This window comes from Antechinus flavipes, chromosome 1 (genome assembly GCF_016432865.1).
Source record: "Antechinus flavipes isolate AdamAnt ecotype Samford, QLD, Australia chromosome 1, AdamAnt_v2, whole genome shotgun sequence".
NCBI lineage: Eukaryota > Metazoa > Chordata > Mammalia > Dasyuromorphia > Dasyuridae > Antechinus > Antechinus flavipes.
This window is the reverse complement of record NC_067398.1, coordinates 216,593,742-216,615,423: the sequence shown is the minus strand read 5'-3', so window position 1 is coordinate 216,615,423 and position 21,682 is coordinate 216,593,742. Positions and strand designations below refer to the sequence as shown.

General features: G+C 40.3%; 2 protein-coding genes across 3 annotated transcripts in view; one reads left to right on the top strand and one right to left on the bottom strand.

Annotated features, from left to right (window-relative positions):
* Positions 1-2,053: 2,053 nt before the first annotated feature.
* On the top strand, positions 2,054-8,890 carry LOC127561436 (sodium/glucose cotransporter 5-like). The gene is made up of 2 exons (XM_051996682.1): positions 2,054-2,285; positions 8,589-8,890. Exons 1-2 carry the CDS (start codon positions 2,252-2,254, stop codon positions 8,888-8,890), a joined length of 336 nt encoding a protein of 111 aa, XP_051852642.1. The 5' UTR covers positions 2,054-2,251.
* Positions 8,311-21,682, bottom strand: part of FAM83G (family with sequence similarity 83 member G) — a 59,720-nt gene continuing 46,348 nt past the window's right edge. Inside the window, exons 4-6 of one of the 2 annotated variants that reach the window (XM_051996673.1) lie at positions 17,866-17,990; positions 14,513-15,731; positions 8,311-9,393 (exon numbers count right to left, since the gene is read on the bottom strand). In XM_051996673.1, coding sequence (XP_051852633.1) covers positions 8,986-9,393; positions 14,513-15,731; positions 17,866-17,990 — 1,752 coding nt within the window. In that variant the 3' untranslated portion in view covers positions 8,311-8,985. Of the gene's footprint in view, positions 9,394-14,236; positions 15,732-17,865; positions 17,991-21,682 lie in introns of both variants that reach the window. The other variant, XM_051996669.1, reaches the window with a different exon arrangement.

Below are 21,682 nucleotides of genomic sequence, written 5' to 3'. Positions count from 1 at the left end.
TACTAGATGTGCGACCCTGGCCAAGTCACTTAATCCTTTTTGTTTCAGTTTCCCCATTTATAAAATGAACTGGAGAAGGAAATGGCAAGCCACTCCAATATCTTTGTCAAGAAAACTTTAAATGGAATCATAAAGTGTCAGACATGTTGAAAATGACTGAACAACAGAAGCGATTGTTATAGATGTAGTTTCACCTATATAACCTCAGATGTTCCTTCATCTTTGAGTTTCTAACTTAGTTTTCTAAGTTTCTAAGTTTTTCTTTGAAAAAACTGTGACCACTTAAATCCAGTCTTCTCTCTTCTATACAATGCTGCCTCTCAGGGCTTCCTGAAGAAGTAGGGCAATGGACATCCTGTCCAAGAGTGAACCAAGTGAATTATCAGAATATTAGACCTGGGAAGCTTCTTAGAGATCATCTAGTCCAAATACTCCATTGTACAGATGAGGAAACTGAGGCCCCAAGAGGGGAAGTGACTTTCCTGGAATAGAATGTGAATACAATGTAAACTCCTCCAGGGCAAGTCAGTGCTTGACACTTTGTAGATTTATTGTCTGGGGATTACAATGTATTCCTTTCCCTGGTTTCTTGTTTCCCAGTCTCATATTTATTCCTTTGTGACACTTCAAAATAATATGTATTTATTAAGGGCAAATAGGTAGTCTCAGCCAATGGAGTGCTAGATGTAGAATCAGGAACAACCTGAGATTAAATCTTGCTTAAAAACTTCGTTTTGTGGCCCATGGCAAGTTGCTTAACTTTATACGAAGCCATAGTTTCCTATTCCATAAAATGGGGATAATAATAGCACCTACATTACAGGGCTATGGGGTGAATTAAATGATGTGCTATTATTTGTAAAGTACTTTGAAAAAACTTAAAAGTGCTAAATAAATGTTAGGTATTATTATTATTTCTTCTCATTTTAAAAATTATATAAATTAGTCAAGACTTTTTTCCCACTCTTTGAATGGAGGGTAGCTCTAGACTTTGTGTCCCTTTGCCTCAGTTTGCCTTCTGAGCTCTGAAAACATGTGTTTTTGTTGTTGTTACATGATTCCTGAGTATCTTAAGACACTCCCTCTGAGATTACCCTCAATTTATCCTATACATATTTTATTTGTACATAGTTGTTTGTATGTTGTCTCTCCATTAGCTAGTAAACTCCTTGATAGTTCATAGACAGGTTTTATTTTTCTCCTTAGAACATGGCATATTGCCTAGCACATAGCAAGTGCTGAATAAATGCAAATTGATTGACTACTGTCTTTGTGCTCCCTCCAGATTGACTTGTATGCAGGATCGCTCTTTGTACAAATCTGTCTGGGCTGGAGTTTTTACCTGTCTACTGGCTTAGTGTTGGTGATCACAGCACTTTACACTGTTGCAGGTAAGGGATGGAATGAAATAAATTGTGGATCTGCTTCAAGGCAACCTTTATTTCTATGTCATGCTCTTTCATCCAGCACCAAACTCCCACTTCTCTATCCCTAGTGCAACCAGAAGGATGATACAGGGAAAACATAGATTTGGTTCCTACCCTTTGCATATAGGTTTATATAAATCTTCAACCCTGTCTGAAAAAAATATGGTGTTCCATATAAAAAGTGCAATATATTTTCTTACTTAATATTAGACTTGGAGTCAGGAACAATTGGTTCTGAATCTTGGCTACTTCTGATAATTTATAGCTGCATGATCATGGATGAGTCACTTACCCAGCTTTCTCATCTCTAAAATAAGAAAAATAATAACAATAATACCTTACTCATAGGATTATCATGAGTTTTTAAGATAAGAGCAATGTGAGAACAGAATAACATGAGCAAAGATACCAAGAAGGGAAAATGGGGACATCTTCAAGGAATGATGAGTCTGTTTGATTGGATTTGGGGAACAGGGAAAAGGAGGGACAGAAAGTCAGAAAAACAAAGCTGTGGTATTTACAGTCAGGAGAGAACATGGAAGACAGTGGATGCTACGCTGAGGAGTCAGACAGGCAACATGAATGACTCTTCATCTTGGAAGAGGGAATGTCGTTGATACATAGACTTCCCTCACTTCCCCCCCCCCAAAAACTTAATTGACCGGATCATTGTTTCATCTATTCATTCATAATGACTGTCCTTTGTTGACATAGGCCTCTATCTAACCAGTCAGGCTACAGGCCCCAGTCCTGAGTACTGTTATCCTTTTCCCATAGGTGGCCTGGCTGCTGTCATCTACACTGATGCATTACAGACACTGATTATGGTAGTTGGGGCAATCATCCTGACAATCAAAGGTAAGGAATCACCCCTTCCCCCAACCCCATCTTGACTTGAGCTGTTTGTTCCCCATGCTCAGCAATCAGACACACATGCTCAGTGTAGGGCCCATTCCAATTTGGAGTTTTTTATTGGGCTTAGGCTCTGAAATACAATTTTTTTTTTCTGCATCTTTAAATACCAGGTGTGGGATAGTAGGATCATAAATACAGGTTAACAGGTGAGGTGGGGTGTCATGCCCTGCAAGAATGGCCAATGGTTCTTAAAAATGGCCCAGAGAATGCAGAATCTGTAGAATTGGCAAGGTTTGGTTGGGAGAACAAAGGCTTCCAGAGATGAGAACAGGAGCCAGCGATTCAGCAGAAAGCACTTTCCAAGTTCCTTCCCAGGCTTCTTCTTCCCTGGCCAGTTTTCCCAGCTCTAGCTCAGCCTCTGGCTACCAGACTTGACCGAAGAAACACTGGGTAGTAGTTCAAAGTTTTACAATGAGGTACAGCAAGAAGTGGATTTTAAATAGTGCATTTAAGAATAGAAGACAACCAGAACTTTTCATCTATTTAAACTAACACAAAATAAATTGCTCAACAACAATAACACTTCACATGAGAAAAAAGAGGTAGAGACAAGGAGGGATGGTTTGGAATAGGATGAGATTTAGCCTGGCTTAGGCTACAAACAATAGAGATCTTAGGGAAGGAGCTGGCTATCTGTTAAACCAATCTGAGAGGTACAGGAATATTTGGCTCCAAGTGTCTCTGACAACAAAGTTGTAGCACAAACATGTTCTTTCCCGAGAGAGAATGGCTGCCCAACCCATCCTCGCTTGCCTCAACTTAGCTGATAAATCTCAAGCCACAAGTCACCGTTATTTAAATTTAATATTATCTCTTTTATGACAGTAGCAGCCTAAACTAAAGGAATTTGCACCACAGCTACCAAACTGTAGCACAGTTGAAAAGTCAGGAGATCCAGGTTTGACCTTTCTCTATTGCTTTCTAGCTGTGTAATCCTGAACAAGTCATTTAATTTCTCTGAGCTTCAATTTCCTTATCTATAAAATGGGAGACAGTAAAACTATACTGACTACCTAATTCGCAAGGTTATCATGAAAAAATGCTTTGTAAACTTTAAGTGCTATATAAATATAAGTTATTATTTGTAAGGAAAACGGGGTGAGGGGAGGATAATTTTCTCCAGCTAGAAAACAGGTTCAATTCTTAGAAAATAAACTTACTTTTATTTAGAAGCTGGGGAACTGTCTTGACTGGCTACTTGCTTATCCTGAATCTGGGAAAGGTCACTTCCCATTGTTCCCATGATCTGCTATTGCAGCACTAACCAAATGACAGGAGATTGAATCTTATTGATAGGGATATTCTGAGCTCTACTGGGCATTCATTGAGACTTGAAGACTATTAGCTGATTCCTAAATCTCAGCCTGCCTTATTTGTGGGGTAGAAAGATAGAATAGTGCTTTATTCCTGATTTCTAACCTCCTATAGTCTTGATTACCTATCTTCCCACCAGGGAGTGTTCAAAAGACTGCCAGCAGGAGTTGTCTACCCAAACATGCATGTCCAAACATATTACTGATAGATGTTTTTCAAGGAGACTCAAACTCTGAAAGGTGATTGGAGATTGGATTCACTCTGAAGAGTGAATGGAAAATCAGACTCAAGGGTCATTTGTTTGCCCTCTCTCAGACAATAAGCTTTGGGGTGAAACCGTCATTCATTATGCCAGATTAAGGGTGAGAGGTGAAATTCATAATTTGGTAAAGTTCTGATTGTGTCTTTAGATGGATGAACTTTCCAAGGGATTTTTTATCCCTTAACTAAATGTGGGGAGGCATTCACATGCACTATTAAGGAAGGCAGCCATGGAGGAAAGGAGGAAAGATTAGGTGCAATGCCTCAGCAGATCCTCCAAGTTTGAAATTCTGGAGAAGCATGGGTGGAGTGATAAAATAATGGTGCTGATCCTTTAGCAAATGTTGTTCAGTCGTGTCCAACTCTTCGTGACTCCATGGACCACAGCATGCCAGTGCTGTCCACAGGATTTTCTTAGCAAAGATACCAGCATATTTGGCCATTTACTTCTTTGGTAGATTAAGGCAGATTAAGTAATTTGCCCAGAGTCAAATAGTTAGCATTTGAGGCAAGATTAGAAGTCATGTTTTCCTGACTCCAGACCCAGCGCTCTATCCACTGAGCACCTAGCTGCAAAAATACTAGAACCACAAGAGCAATGTGTTCTTGAAGCCCTGGATTCAGCATCAGATGCTCTTAACTCAGTTTACTAGCTGTCAAAGAACCTTAAGTCCATTCCATATGAAGACTCATTGAAGGAACTAGGGATCTTTAGTCTGAAGAAAAGAAGCTTTTGAAACTGCTTTCAAGTATTTAAAGGGCTGTCACATTAGAGAAGAAATAGGCCTGTGTAGTTTGGCCCTAGATGACAGAACCAGGAGCAATGGGTAGAAGTAGCAAAAGCAAATATAAGTTAAGGATGAGGAAAATTTCCTAACAATTTGTTATCCAAGGGTGGCATAGTTTGCCTTGAGAAGTGGTGAATTCCTTTTAATTGGAAGTCTTCAAGCAGAGATTTGAAGTTGTGTAAGTTGTAATGCATTTTTTTTTTCAGGCATGGGCTGGACTAGTTGGCTGCTGAGGAAATTCTGTGAATTTATGATCTTGGCCAAATCACATCACTTCTTTGACTAAAGGGGTCAAATCCTGGTTCCTTCGACTGAACTTTGCATGGCATAGTTTCTAATTCTCTGCTATCTTCTATATGTACTTCAGGTTTTCAATATCCTTAGAATGGGACAAGGTGTGTTATGAGCCTTGTAGAACAGTGACATTTCTTTTCTGTGGAGGAGCAATGCAGACTGTAATCATATTTCCTTTTTTGTCAGCTTCTTCACATTACTGATTATACTGAGCCTACAGACATGAGAGTAAGTGATTTCTGAAAGCGATGTTGAGTTTGGGAAGAAAAGCATTTCAGTTATCGGGAACAGTGTTAGTAATTCATGAAGGCAAGAAAGTGTGGAGTGGATGGGACAATGGCATAAAGTCCAATTTGGCTAACGTGTAGAGTGCACAGAATGAGACAAGGCTGGAAAAGAAAGGTAGTATCAGATTGTGGAGTGCCAAGCAATGTGAACAGATTTATGAGTAAGAGGTATGGTAGTAGTGCAATTGGTTGAGAGTAATGAAGTGAGTGGAGTTAGGAGTAACTATTAGGCTACCTTCTGGGAGATATTAATGATGATAGTCTAGGCTTCTAACAGTGGAAATGGGTGAGAGGAGAGGAAAATACAAGGAACATTTTTGAGACAGAATTAATGAGACAGAATTAATGGGTGTGATTGGGAATGTGTCAAGAGAGTTGTAATATAGCATACGAATTTTAAACTTGGGAGACTGTGACACTAACAGAAATTAATATCATTAAGAATAGCAAGTTGGAGGGGTAGTCAGAGGTTCTTTTTTCTTCTCTTTCTCTTTCTCTTCTTGGCTCAGATACTTATCAGCTATAGAACGAACACTGGGTAGGGAACTTCTGTTATTGTCTCTAAATTGAAGACATTAATCAAGTTAATATCTAAGGTTCGATGATCCTAAGGCCAGATAATGTCCAAAGTCTATTATACATCTAAATTGTATTTCATGGGCAACTCTGCAATGACTCTGAGAGCCTGAAGATCATTCTTTGAAATATTCATCATGGCAATAAATTTTTGGATTTGCTTGGAGGGAAGATCTGATTCTCAGAAAGAACCAAAAGCTACAATGGGGCAGTGTCCAGGGATCCTATTTGGGATAAAAATAAATAAATAAATAAATGCAAAGACATGAAAACTGGTCCCTTTTTTTGGCCCAGATATACCTGGGTCTGAAGGAAATTCCCAAAGATATCTGAAGAATGGTGAAGGGGAAAGTATTGCATTTCGTCATTGTACTGCATTGAGGTCAGAAGACCTGGTCTTTAATACTAGCTCTTCTACTTAACTATATAGGCCTGTGTGACCTTGATCAAATCACTTCACTCTTCTAGGATTCAGTCTCCTTATATGTAAAATGAGGGGGTAAGGTTAGCTGATTCTGAGTTTTCTTCCCTTTATGAGTTTCTGTCCTAATTAAGCAACAGCCACGAAATAAGGGTGTAACATACTGCTTGGAAGGGGGAGAGATATTGCTCATTTGAAGAGATAAATTACCTGTATCCATGTTTACAAAATATATAAAAAATATTTTTTAAGTTGGAGGTCACAGGAAGCTGCATGAATTTTTAGAGGCTATTGAGTCCTGCTTCCTTGCCCTCTTTTTCAGTCAGGGATGAAGGTGTAAAGATTGAAGGGCATAGGAATTAGGGGGAGAGAGAAGAAGTTAGAGCCATGTGAAACAACCTATTTGTTATTAACTTTTTCTAAGGTGAGTTTTAATCTAAAGTGAGTGTAGGCTTGGCCTGATCCTTTCCCAAGGCTTGTGTCTTGTCTCAGTTTTTGACTTCCTGGCTACCATAAAGTTCATCCTTTCAGCCCTGAGTACTTTGTCTTAGGCACTAAAATAGGGTCAGGGTCAGAGAAAGGGGATACTTCTGACACTTGGTAGCATCTTAGCCATGATACTACCTAGAGGTAGCATCCTCTCAAAGCTGAAACCCAACTGGGGGGGTGACTCTGAACTTATATCTACCTGAATAGGATGAGGGTAATTATAGGAAATAAACCCTTTTTTTTCCCTGAAGAATGTAGGACTTTGATCAGTAGTAGTCAATATTTCCTCTCCATTCCCTTATCCATCCCAAGGAGAAATTAGCTTGCTCCTTGAAGTTAGGATAGGCTTCAGAAATGCTGGTCTCCCTCCTTTCTCCATTGAAGGGCAGATAGGACAGATCCAGACAATTTGGAAGGTTAAGATGGAGGATACAGAAAAAAATAAGTGGTCACTATGGCGACCTTCCTTTCTCTCCTTGGCAGCAACTAGATTTAGTTCTGCATTTGGGTTTCTGGCAGGTGAGACTAAGACATGTTTTCCTGCACTATTTTTAAGGAATGCCAAAGCATTTCCACATGTTCAAGGACTAAAATGAAGGATGGAATGAATGGGGAGCAGGGAGTTTTGAAACAAGGGGTTTCAATGGAGGCCTATGTACCAGAAGTGTCCATGATCACTGAATAAGATATAGGACAAATCATCTCCCCAAGGGAAAAGTCTTAGCATTGCCCATTAGATGAATAGATATGGTATATGCTAAAAATAACATTGAAAAGCAAATCAGGAGACAAAATTATAGGATACTATAGCTGGGAGATATTAAAGAGTATCTAGCTCCAAACCTTTATTTTACATGAGGAAAACTGAGGCCTGGAGAAGTGAAATGACAACTCATTTTTGTGATGGAGGAGCTTTTCTTTATATCCCTAGTGTTAGTCCTGTGTCTGGCACATAGTAGGTGTTTAATAAATGCTAACTCACTGACTCATCCAAAATTAGACAACTAGTTAATAGTAGAGGCAGATTTAAAACCCAGGTCTCTTGATTCTTGGTCCTCTACACCACCTTTTGTTTGGGTCATTTTGTTTTGTTTTGGCAAGGGTCACATAGCAGCTAAGTGTCTTGGATCATATTTGAATTCAGAACTGACTCCAGGGCTGGTACTGTATCCACTGCACAATTTAGCTGTTCCCCCTATCCCCCCATGTCATCTTAAAAAAAGGAAAGCTGTTTCCCCACTGAGCTTCAGTCTCCTTGTGTACAAGATGAAAGGATAGAGCTCTTCCCTAGAAGGCAGATTAGCTTCTAACTCTAATTCTCTAAGTACAAAGCAAAGCCAGGGGCCCCACATCAGGCAAAGATCCCAGCATGGAACTGTTAGACCCAGAGTTTAATACTTTAGACCTCACCACGGGATCCTTGGTTTGGAACAAAAATACATTTTGTTTTTTTAAGAGTACAAAACTGAGTAAAGAAATCTTTACTCTGGGATTGTTGGAATAACAAGTCCAATAAGATCCCTCCATGACAACAGGAATCTAGTAGTTCCAATGTGCAAAATTATCTTTTAATAATTTTGTTCTCTTTAAATAAAAATAAAATACAATCATGAAATTATCTTTTTTTTTTTCACTCCCCAACTCCTTTCCAAACTTATGTGTGGAAATGATGAGGTTGTAGGAAAATTTTAAAAATTGTTGCACCAGGAAATCAGTTGCAGGAGGAGGGGAGACATTAGCCAGTCCAATTAGCCAATATCTCCCTCCACTGCTTCTTCTTTTCCTTTCCCCCTCAATTTCCCATTTTCCCTTTCAGCTTTTGACCAAATTGGGGGTTATAACCAGTTGGAAGCGGCTTACTTACAGGCGATACCAAACAAGACCATCCCTAACACAACATGCCACCTGCCCCGGGCCGATGCCATGCACATGTTCCGAGACCCCCGCACTGGAGACCTCCCATGGACTGGGATGACCTTCGGTTTAACCATCATGGCCACATGGTACTGGTGCACTGATCAGGTAAATGTAAACATCATATCCCCTCCTCCTGCCCCGTATGTCATATGTACAACAAATGCAGTTCCCCCATCCGAGGTCCAAGCAGCATTGGTTTAAGAATACTTGCATTATCAGAGTCTAGTGTCAAGGGCTCCAATGAAAGGAGCAAGCAGCTCTGGGCTGAGCAGGGTGAGGGAGAGTGGGCTTGCTTTTTAATCTTTGTGGCTTGTGGGTCCCGGAGCCCTTCGCCGAGAATCAGCAGAGGCCCACTGGCCCCCACCTGACCTGTTCCTGAGGATTTTATTCTGGGATAGTTTGGAGAGGGGGATACCAAACGGAGTCGACAACTCTTCCCGGCTCCCACTCTCAGCTGGGCTGCCTGGAGTTCTAGCAGTCCTCGGGTTTCTGCTGTCCGGGGGGCCACCTTTGGTCTGCCAAATGCGTAAGCCCACTGATGTCGGCCCAAATTTTTTGGTGGAGTGCTGGAAGCCATCAGCTGCATGGATGCCATCCCGTCGGTATTTGGAAAGCTCTGGGTTCTTTCCTGATTGCTGGAAGCTGCCTTTGTCTCTGGTCCCAGAAGCAGGTCGTTTATCTCCATAACGGTACAAATGCTGGCCCTGGAAAGGGGATATAGGGTAAGGACAGAGAGAAAGTTTATAAGAAAATTTCGGAAAGGCAAGAAAACTCCCTTCAATATAAAAGACTGGGATGAGTGGGAAAGCATTCAGATCAGTTTTCCCTCTCGTATTTAAGAGCCAGCAAGTTATGAAACTTATTGGAGTCTCAGTTTCCTTTTTCATAAAATGGAGGCTGTAATACTGGTCCCACTACCTCAAAGGGTCATTGTGAAGAACATTTTATAACCTTTAAGTGTGTTGTAATTTTTCCTACCAAGGGAAAGTGCTGGGCTTTTTGCTTCTATTTAAGGCAGCTCTGCCATTAAGTAGTTAGTGACTTTGGATACTTCAGTTTCTCCATAAGCAACAAGATTGAATAAAATATATGTTAAAGTGCCTTCTTGCTCTAATATTTTCTGTCTCCATTTTCACAATTGGTTACTTTCTTTCATTTTTTCCTGGATGTGTAACAATGACTGGATCTGGCCACAGCAGTGACTAGGGGAAAAAAATTTCCTACATGGGTCAGAAATCAAATTGGGAGGGGTAAGAGAGGGAAAGTGGTTCTTTAAGTCAATGTGAGGTCTACAAAATGGAAAAAATGGTGTTATGAACAATTGATGTTTAGGGATCAGCCTAGTTTTTAATCTGATTCAAATAATCCTAGAGGTCACTTGACTCATTTCACAACATGTCTCATCTTGTCATGTGCCTTGAGATCCTTGGCCTCAACCTGGCCTCCCTAAGTTTAATGTCATTCAGGTGATTTTCCCAAGGAGGCCAAATGAGTCAGCATTCCCTCAGGGTTGACTACCTGGCCAGCTCAAGGGAGGACCAGTTCAGAGATAGATGGGCCCACCCAGTGGTACATGTTCTGGTTCTCTGCAAATCTGAAGGCTCGGGGCTAGACTGACTGACTCCATCTGGGTAGGTTTAGGATAGCTCATTTATTCCTCCCAATATTGGGCTTCAGAACTGAAGGCCTGCAGTAGAACTGAAGAGAGAGTAGAGGTGAGGTGTTGAAGGAGAGAAAACAGAGGATCCCAAAATTCCAGAGCTGGAAAAGATCAGCTAATCCCGGGACTCTTAACCTTTTTTGTGACCTGACAGGAATCTGGTGAAACCTATGCACTATTTGTTAGAACAGTATTTTTAATTGCCAAAAATAAAACACAGAAGATTACAAAGGAAACTGGTGATATTGAAATCTAACCATCAATTTTTTTTTTAAAGTTCAGACTCCAAATAAATAAACCCTGGTCTAGTCCAACTTCTTTATTGCATAAGTTAAAAAATTAAGCCATCAGAAGGGGAACTGGCTTGGAGAAACTGAGTTGGGGAAAAGGTCAGTACTATATCTAGCACACATAGTTGAGTTGGACTTTGCAATTTTTGCTAGTTCCCTTTTCTTAGTTCCCCTTTTCAGAAGTCAGCTTTAAAGACCTAGTACTTTCCAGGACAGACTATAAGCCTTCACACAGCCTGATGTTATTGAACACCATGCCAACAGTTTGGCTGAAAGAAACATAAGCCAATATAGTGGCAAAGAGGCGTTGGTATCCTGGGAGGCAGGGAGAGGAGAGTAAACACCTGGATGAGACGTGTACACCCTTACACCTGGGCAAATGCCTAATGTTCCAAACATTCTAATTTTTCCAAGTCAACCAGGCTGGAAACAATCATAAAACAGAAGGTGTGTTGAGACTTCCTGTATATTTTCTGACAACTGGATTTTCCACCTGACCTTAGTCCCTTGGGGTAATAATAGTAATTGCTTACATTTATGTAACTCGTGGCAGCTTACAAGCAACTTTACATACATTATCTCATTGAACTGTGTGAGATAGGGGAAAGGGCACTGAATAGGAATCACAAGGATTGGAATTTGAATCCTCTCTTTGTAGCATATAATTCTCTTCTTAGAGTATGTGTGACATTGGGTAAGTCAACTGACCTCTCTGAATCTTGATTTCCTTATCTATAAAACGGGGAAAGGTCCCTTCAAAGTCTTGCTCTATAACCCAAGGATCATGCACTACCACCAACCTTGATGGCACGTAATTGTCTTTTACAGACAATTAGGGTTCAGAAAGACAAAGGGGTCAAGCTGGGATTTGAACCCACCTCTCTTGAACTCTTTCCACTATATCGTACCATTGAGGTAGTACTTTAACAGACGTTTTAAAAAAATCTCTTCTAGCAACTCTGAGGTAAGATCACGTGATCACGTGAGAAGGCAGTGTTGCATAGTGGATGAAAGGCCAACTTTGGAGTCTCTGACTCAAATTCTACCTCAGATACTTAACTTCGGGGTTTTACTGAACAAGGCATTTAATCTTTCTCAGCCTCAAGGTTCTCAACTATAAAATGGGGATAACAGCACCTACAATGCAAAATTGTTGTGAAGGTCAAATGAGATCATATGTAGAAAGCACTTTGTAAACCTTAAAAGTGCTCTGTAAATGTTAGCCATTATTATCACCTTCATTTTATTGGCAAGGAAACTGAGGTTCTGGAGGAAAGAAGCTAAAGTTATATAACTAGTATCTAGGGATTTAAACCTAACTTTTCTTTCCACTACTACTGGCCTTAGACTAGCAATTCTTAAAATGTGGTCTCAGGGGCCCTGGGGGTTTCCAAAATTCTTTCAGGGAGTTCATGAAGCCCAAACTATTCTCATAATAATATCAAGACATTGTTTGTCTACTAAAATACTCCCACTCCACCCCTTTTTAATGCTGTATCTGTGTGAGGCCAGATTTTCTTCATAAACTTCAATCAAAATGACAAACTGCAACAGACTGAATGCCAAAGTGGAAATAAGAGCCCAGCTATCTATTAACCTAGAGAGGAAAGGGATCTGTAAAAATACATAAAATAATACCACTCTTATGTAAATACTTTCATTTTGGAAAATATAGTTATTTTTCATCAAATATTTATTTATGTTAACATATAGCTGGTTTAATATTGTTAAAATTAATAATTTTAAATAACTATCAGTTAATCTAACATATTTATAGGTATAACCAACAAAGACAAAACTCTATAAAATCCTTAATAATTTATAAGAGTATAAAGAAATTCTGAGGCCAAAAAATTTGAGAACCCCTTCCTTAGATATCAGACATCACTCACTTGTTTCCTTATATGCGCATACTTCTGAGATAGTCAACAAACAATCACAATCATCCAGGACTGCATTCTTCCTTACTAGTAAATTGAAACCTGATCCTGACAAGACTCACCTCCCTAGCAACCTGGAATCCTGTCATTTCCCAAAGGCCTAGGGTAGCATTTTTGGTGATTCCCTTAGTTTCTCTCAATTTCTCTAGGGTGTTAATTAATTTAAAGTTGTCCTCTGAAATTGTCTCTTAAATGATTTAAGGTTATTGGGCCGAATCTGATCTTTGGGACTAGTGTTCTTGAGGAAAAACCATGTCAATATCCTAGTTGAAGAAGTAAGCTAGTTCTTCATGAATATTGAACCCAAAGAACAGAGCCTAAGGAAGGTTTGGAAAAACCCAAAGAGGTTGACAAATGATGCTCTTTCAGTTTTGCCCATCAAAAAGATGTTTAACAGACTAAAAATTTTATGTCCAAATAAGCATCACCCTTCACCCCAGACTTCTGAAGAAGTTGCTCTTTTATTCTAAGGTGCTACCTTTGCTCAGATTATGAGCAAAACCAGTCTAGGGAGAGTTTTATTGGGAATAACTTCTCTGGGAATATACTGCCTTTACATTTTCTCTAAACCTTAAAGGATATGTAGGATTTGAAGACAGAATAAAAAGGCCTTTAGAGACCAAAGCTAGAGACTATGGTAAGTGTCTGTTATTTAAGGTAAAATAAATAAATAATCATCATGAAGTCACAAGACTGGGTTTTTGTTGTGAAGCCTTGAAGGCTGTTGGCAAACAACATTTGGACCTGTGCAGCTTCCTTAAGGGGCTGCTTTGATAGAAACATCCATATACATATTTAAGTTGTGGTCTGTTTGTGTGCCAGAAATAGCAGGTCCCAGAGCACCATTTATTCTGAGCATAGAAGTAAGGGCACTCTTATGTATACTGAGGTCTCTGGGTACCAGGAAGTTACCCTGTGGCCAATTAATCAGAGATTGTCGTGTGCTTTTGAAAGCTCAAGGACAATGGCTTATAATGTTTATGTGAGGAAGAGGAGCTGGGGCTAGACTTCTGAATCTTAGAATAAAGTTCCATGTTCTTCCTCGCTCTGGGTGAAAATTCCACAAGGATCAAGTCGTCTGTGTCAATGTTTGTCTGGCAATATCCTTTTCTTTCCTACTTTTTTCCCCCAGGTCATAGTACAGAGGTCCCTTTCTGCCAGGAACCTGAATCATGCCAAAGCAGGCTCCATCCTTGCCAGTTACCTAAAGATGCTACCCATGATCCTCATGATTATGCCGGGCATGATTAGTCGGGCACTATACCCAGGTATGGCACTATTCCCTTTTTATACAGCAACTCTGCTAGGAAAGTATGGAATCGGAGGACCGTGGGGATGGGCAGGACAAAAGAGTCTACAAGTGGTTTACTGTGTAATTGTGGGTGGGTCACATCCCTTCTCAGCCTCAGTATTCTGGCTTGTTCACTGGAGATCATGAAAAAATTGGAAGCCAAAATAGCCCCTTTTAAATAGTCTTACTTAAGATGAGGCAGCTTTAATGAGTTGTGCGTTAAACATCTGGGAAACATAGGAACTCCCCCAACCAGCCACTCCTTGAGGATGTGAGGAAGGAAAGGTCTGAGGAAACTGGCACACAGATTCTGGGCACTTTGAGGGGAAGGACCCCTTCCTAATGCACTTGAAGACGCCATCCTACCTGGATTGCAGGGCTAGTATAAGCCTTGTTGCTGTCACGCTGGGGGCCCCTTCCCAACACATGTTTAATTTCCTCTTTGCCGTTGTTTTTCTTCCTGCCATACTCATTCTCTACCCCTGAGCTCTGCAGACATTGGGAGCTCCTCAGAGGACTCATGAATGTTCCCCGGCTCATGTGGGGGTCACTCAGTTTCCTGTATAGTGGTCGTGTATGACCAGCCCCATTGGGCATGTGCTCTGAGTGGCGCCTCCGGAGTTGGGCGAAGTTGTCCCTCACCTCAAAGTATTCATCTGACACAGAGGATGCTGCAGATTGTCTGTGGCGACTGTTGGTGGAGCCACCTGAAAAACTGTCCTGGTCACTGATGGTCACATAGTCATCATCATCATCCTCATCCTCTTCTATATTGAGCCCATTGGGAGTCCCTGGAGAAGGTAGGTCCTGGCCCTCACGGGACATGGATAGCTGTCGGAGAAGCTGGCAGTGCCCACTGGCGGGGTTTTGGCCAGAGTTCTCGTGAGGTCTGTACGGAGTGTCATTGGATGGCCCTTCTTGCTGGAGTGATTCCTCTTCTAGGGGTCCCCTACCCTGGTAGTCTAAGTCACCATCATATGAGTTGCCTTTGGTGAGAAAGTCTGTGACATGGACTGTCCTGGGCTTAGGGACTGGTGGCTTGATCTCTGTGTCCTCCTGCTCGCATCTATCCCGGAGATGGCTGTTTTCAGCCAGCGCGGCAAAGACTCCCTGGTCCCTGTCTTTGCCTGTTGGAGTGGGAACATCTTTTGGACTGAGCTCTTCATGGGGTGAGGCAGGCAGGTCCTTTGTCTCTTCCACAGCTGCAGGAGGGTCAGGAAGTACAGCAGCTACAGGGCTAACTACCTCCTGGCTCTGCCGCCTTTGTAACAGCTTGTACTGGGCCACAGCCTGAGAGGAAGAGTCACAGATCTTGATTCGGTTCATCTGGCTGGGCTGTGGATTCCACACATTGGGGTCAATGATGTTAATGTAGCCCAGGATGTCACTGCCAGGCTCGGGGTCTGGCTCTACCCACGTGGGCAGGTAATCAAACATGTTGGCCCGCTCCATGTTCAGCAGCCCGGGGTGGATGGGTAGGGGCTGTTCTAGGAAGTCACCAGGCCGCTCTGCCAGCTGGTTCCCCAACAATACTTTCCCCTTGCCATCCAATTTCTTGCCCGTTCCACTCTCCTGCTTCTCAGAAGAGGCCTTTGCAATCTCATCTGCACTCTTGGCCTTCACCAGAGCATATTTAGGGTTAATGAGTTTCTTGGCAACAGTGCCTGATGGAGCCAACGGGATGACTGTGGGCAGGATGATAGGTTCAGGCTCAGGCTCTTTCTCCATGGGGACCGTTTTAAGGCTGACCCCTTGAGACATGAGGTACAGCTCTTGGAATTGCTTGTCAAACATTTCTACTACCTGACCTGAGAGAACAGAGATCACATTCCGGTCTGTCCTGGCTGCTGACCATGTGAAGCTAGAATGGAAAGGAAACAAAGTTAGTTATCTGGTGAAAAATATCTACATGGTTATACACTGTAACTCCTCTTTATATCATCTCTCACTACCTTCTCTATGTTCCAGGAGACCCCTTTGTCAGTATATAGTCCAAGCTCTTAGACATGGTTAAGAAAAATCTCTTATTAGAAGGGTTACCATCTTGCAAATAGCTACCCTTTCAGGTAAAATAAGTTAATATTAGATGAAAAATAAAGAATTTTTAAAAAATAAAGTTAAAATTTATTTTAGTATTGAGATCCTACACTATTAGAACAGAAAGCTATATTAAAAGTCATCTAGTGCTGAACATTATGCTAAGTCCTAGAGACACAAAGTAAGTGCAAAAACATGGTCCTTTCTTTCAAAAAGCTCATGTTCTAACAAAAGTGACAATGTGCAAATAACTACATACATGCAAGATATAGATAGGGAACATGGAAGGTAATCTCAGAGGGAAGGGAAAGAAATGGAGGACCAGGATAGAGTTGAGTCTTAAAGGAAGCAAGGAAAGCTGAGAGTTCAAGATAAAAAATAAGAGCATTTGCAGTGGACAGTCAGGGCAAAGACTTGGACTCAGAAAACCAAGTGTGACAAAAAGCATGAAGACCGAGTGACAAATAGACAGGGCAGTGTAGTTGGAGCATAGAGTGAGTAGTGGAAATAGTTCAATCTCCTCATTTAGAAAATGGAGACCAAGAGAGAGCATGGGGCCAAAATTTGAACCTAAATCCTCCAAATCTATCATGAACTGCTGATGCAACACTGGACAAGTCACTTAACCCCAATTGCCTTGCTATCCTCAACTGCACCACCCTCCCCCCCCAAAAAAAAACAAAAACAAAACAAAACAAAAAAAAAAAACAAAAACTCAACTGTACTGTATTGAACTGTACTGAAATTCCCTTATTTAGTAGCAAGAAACTAAGGTCCAGGGATGGAAAAGGTCTTTCTAGTTCATCAAAGTCTACTTTTTTTGGGCAGAATTGGGCAGAATCACATTGCTTATGTACTTCCTATAAGGAAAGTAAAATCAGTGGGGTGTGGGGTAGGAGAAGTTGTCCCCCTGTATCTGCAAAATCAATGTAATAAGAACTTAAGTTTGTCTTAAGGACGTGTGCTCCCTTACCACAGTGTTTGCTGTAGTTTATATACAAATCCTGTCACTGGCTCATAATAGTCTCCTCAGCTATTTGGTAGAGGAAGATGTCAACACAAAGACTATTTGAATAGATCTGGCAAGACTAGTGTGGGTTGATATCCTGTTTGTAAAAGTGAGTTAATAGCCCGAATACCTCAGCTCTTCTTACTGAGCTCCAGATCATCCCAGTAAAAACTGGCTAAAGCTAATCTGACTTTCCTGGATTCCTGGCCTAAATGCAGTGTAGCAAAAATCCTGGAAAAGGACAATTGTATTCTAGTCCGAGAAGTCAATGTAACTTCTCTGGACCTCAGTTCCCTCATCAGACAAACAGGAACAATAGTTCAAGCCTGCCTCTTTCACAGGGTTGCTGAATTCCCTAGCCATAAAATTGAAAGTATTTTCAAAGTATAAGTCCCTATACAAATGGGAAGCATTCCTCAAAGAGGCCAGGAAAATAAGAACTACTTCTTCCTCCTTTTCCACACCTTTACTGATCTGGGAGAACATCCATACTCCACATCCCAGACATGGGGTGCAGATGATGACAGAAGGTGGGATTCTAAGAAGATGTGGGATCAGCACAAAATAAGAATCAATGTCTGGAGATGGTGTCAATGAGCCAGGCTTGGCTGGAGGAGCTCAGACATCAGCAACTTTGAGTAATAGGGATGCCTTAATTAAGACTTTCCCAGGATAGGAATGTCTGGAGTGTTGCAAGACCAGATTAAAAGTACAATGAAAGCATGGTGCCAGGGCTCAAGCTGAAAGAACTGGGGTAAGGGAAGAGGAAGGAGGAGTCGCTATGACATGGGAGAGCTCATCTATCCCAGCCCAAGCTCCTTGTCAACAGACACTCCCACCCCCAATGCTAATCTTCACAGCCCCTCTCACGCTTCTATAGTTTTGAAAAACTAGCTCTGTGAGAAACGGGCTCGAAGAATTGGAGGAAATATCACTCAGAAAGAATCACCTGTAGGAGCCACACATTGCTCGGTCACCATCCACAAACATGAATTTCTGAGCCAAGGCTCCCTTGAACTTGGTAGCTGAACGTGTGAAAAATTCCGTTCCTCCAATGCTCCGGACTCTGAGATTCTGTGGGGGGAAAAAAGAGAAACTGAAATGGTAAATTAAAGGTTACCTGGTTGATCCCAAAAGTCTTCAAGTCAATATAAAGAATTGGTATGAAAGTGCTTTGAAAAGCAGCAAGTAACAGCATAGAAACTAAGCTGTCAGTCAATGCTCTTCTACTGTTACTTTCTGCCTCGGCCAGGTAGTCAAAAAAAAGTTTCTAGTTTTGATCAATTGGCACAATTGTTATATGATCAGCATCAAACATCATAGTCTATGGGCCTTCTCAATTCTTACCTAGACTACCTCAATGGCCTCTTAGCTGACTTCTCTGCCTCCAGGGTCTCCCTTGCCAATCCAGCCTGGGTATACGGCTATGTTAATTTGTTTCTGATTCCTCTTCAACAATGTTACTCCTTACTGGCATAGACTTACATCTCACACCTCACACCAAAATAAGATCAAAATGATTTGGGCATAAAGGATGATACTATAAACACATCAGGAGAACAAGTAATAATTTACCTATCAGATCTTTGGAGAAGGGAAGAATTTATGACCAAAGAAGAAAGCACTAGAGAACATTATGAAAGGTAAAATGAACAACTTTGATTACATTAAATTAAAAAGGTTTTGCAAACAAAATCACAAAAACAAGATTAAAAAGGTAGTACAAAGCTGGGAAAAAATCTTCAAGCCAGTATTTCTGATAAAGATCTCCTTTCTAAAATATATAAAGAACTGTGTCAAATTTATAAGAACACATTCTCCAATTGATAAATGGTCAAAGGATACAAACAGATAATTTTCAGATGATGAAATTAAAATTATCTATAGTTATATGAAAAAATGCTCTAAATCATTATTGGTTAGAGAAATGCAAATTAAAACAACTCTGAGGTAACAGTACTCTTCTGGTTCCAACATAGAAAAGCTTTTCAATGGACAAAATACAAATTCTTTTACTTAGCATTCAAGGCCCTCTACAAGTCTCACTCTGAACTACCACTCATCATAATTTTTTTTGTAATTTCATTGGTGAAGTTACATGGAGCAGTGAATAGAGTACTGGACCTGGAGTCAGGAAGAACTAAGTTCAAGCTTTGCCTAATTACTTAGTAGCTGTATGACCCTGGACAAGTCACTTACGCCTCAGTTTCCTCATCTGTAAAATGGGAATATAATAATAATAGAACCTACCTCCTAAAATCGTTGTGAGGATCAAATAAGATATTTGTAAAGCACTTTGTAAACCTTAAAGCACTATATAAATACTGATTATTATTAAAACTCCCTCCACCAATGTATCTGTCATAATATATAGCTTGTCAACTCATCTGTAACTTATAATCTTAGAGAACTGACTGGGATTCTGAGAGAACTTTTGCCCAGAATCACAGCCAGTCAGTGTCAGAGGCCAGATTCGAATCTTTATCTTCCTGTGAAAAATCTGGGATCATTTCATTTTTGCATTTGAATTGCTTGTGCCTAACACAGGGGCTAGTGCATAGGAGTGCTTAATAAATACATGCTGATTGATGACAAGATCAGTTCTCTATCAATATGCCACACTGCCACTCTCCAATAATAATAATGATTATTAGTATATTAACTGATATTTACATGGTTGGTCTATATGATTTCATTTGAATTTCATAAGAACCATGTGAAGCAGATGCTGCAAGTATTATTATCCTCACTTTATAGGTATGGTTAAATGACTTGCTCATGGATTCTCTGAATGGTATCAGAGATGGGATTTAAACCTGGGTCTTCTTGACTTTTATTCCAGTAATTTATCCACTAGAGCATGTTGCCTTTCAGATCGTGTCTTCTGCTATCTGATATTCATCCTCTGTTTTAGACAAGCTAAAACATCAATGTTTATTCCCACCTCAGACCTTTTGTTATTAGTGGTCTTTCAATACAGAGTGTCTTTCCTTTCTTCTATTTATCTAACGTTTTCCCATCCTTCAAGATTCTGTTCAAGAGTTGTTCTCTTCTTCTTCATTACAGCTCATACAGATCTATCTTTTCAATTCCTGCATTAAATTATTTTCTGTTTCCCTTGTTTTAGTTTTTGCAGCTAGAATACATCCCCTAAAGGGAAAATGTCAATTCTCAAGTTAATCAAGGACAGATTCATTCTTCATTCATGTGTGCATTTCTTTATTCACTCATTAAAAAAAAATTTATTAAGTACCTACTATATGCAATATCATATTAGTTTTTAAGTTTCTCACTGGAAAGTCCCTACATTAATGAAATCAGAGTTCTGATTTTAATAAAAAGATACATAATCCATTGCATTAATATCGTATCCATATACTGCAACAACTTGGCAATCCTGAAATAAAGTAAAACACTCTTTTCCCAACAGTACACACAAATCTACAGCATTGAGAAAGATTCTCTGTCTTCAAAGAGCATACAATCAATTAGGGAAAATAAGGTATGTGTACAGAGTAATACAATACAGATACGTAATACAATGTAATACAATACAAATGAGGCTGTGATAGGTGCATAAGGTGGGCAGTGGAAATTACTTCCAGCTGGGCATTTGAGGTGGACTTTGAAGGACTTAGGTCAAGAGTAGGGTAGAATGGTATACCCTTACTTTGGGTAATAAATCCTTTGATTTGTCTATTTCTCTGTTGTCTACTGGAGGGCTATTTCAGTCCTTATTAGGGTAAAGAGAAAAGAGGAGGCAAGCAATACTAAAGAAGAGTCCTTCTGAGATCCCTGCAAATCATTACAATGTCAAGTTTGCTCATATTTGGCAGCTAAAATGAAGCTACTGGGTTCCCTGTAGATTTCAATAATTTCCTTCCAGTCCCAGGTCTTCAAGGGTGATGATGCATAGATATTTTCTCAGCTGGGTATGCACCCCTTCTCTATCAGTTCTCCACCATCACAGCACAGATAAATCCACTTAAATTGTCTGAGACCTGGTTTTCCTATTGCCACTCATGATCGAAAGCATGCAAAGAACTCTTTCAGATAACCAAATAATCTTGCCTTTTGACAACTTTTTCTCTGGTTTCTCATATAATTTCTAAAAAGTTATCTCTATCTTAAAAGATACAATCATGGACCTGAGTTCAAAGTCTGTCTCAGACACTTATTGGCTGTGTGACCCTGGACAAGTCACTTAAACTTTCTTCAGCCTCAGTTTCCTCATCTATAAAGTCAAGGTAATAATAGCACAAAAGTGGGTATTAGCTTCAGAAAAATAGAATGTTCATGCAAAGAATTATGTATATTTTCTTTAATCAGACTTCTGATTTCATTAATATAGAGAATGTCCAATGAGGAACATACACTAACATAGTATTACATGAAAGGGACATTTAAAATCATTTACTTTACATCCCTTGTTTTAGGGAGAAGGAAACAGTCCTAGAAAGGTGGTATGACAAGGTAACAAAGGTGATAGGTACTGAAGAGCAAAGACTAGATCTCAGGTCTTGAGATTCTTAGTTCTTTCAATTCTATCACATCACCCACATGACTTCATCTCCCCCAAGTATGGCACAAATACTTTAGGCTCCAAGATTAACAGCGTTCATCAAATCCTGGGAGTTTGAGGTGATACTAACATGAAGCTCTACCAATTCATGTACCCAATAGCATTCTAGATTTCACATCCCATAGCTAATCCCTTGCCTAGTTATATTCCATGCTTTTTTGAAAAGCAGAGAATAAGATGTTGT

Coding starts and splice junctions, on each gene's coding strand:
- LOC127561436 (XM_051996682.1), top strand. CDS start 2,252: ATGGTAGTTGGGGCAATCATCCTGACAATCAAAG. Junction 2,286..8,588: donor AATCATCCTGACAATCAAAG/GTAAGGAATCAC, acceptor TTTCCCTTTCAG/CTTTTGACCAAATTGGGGGT.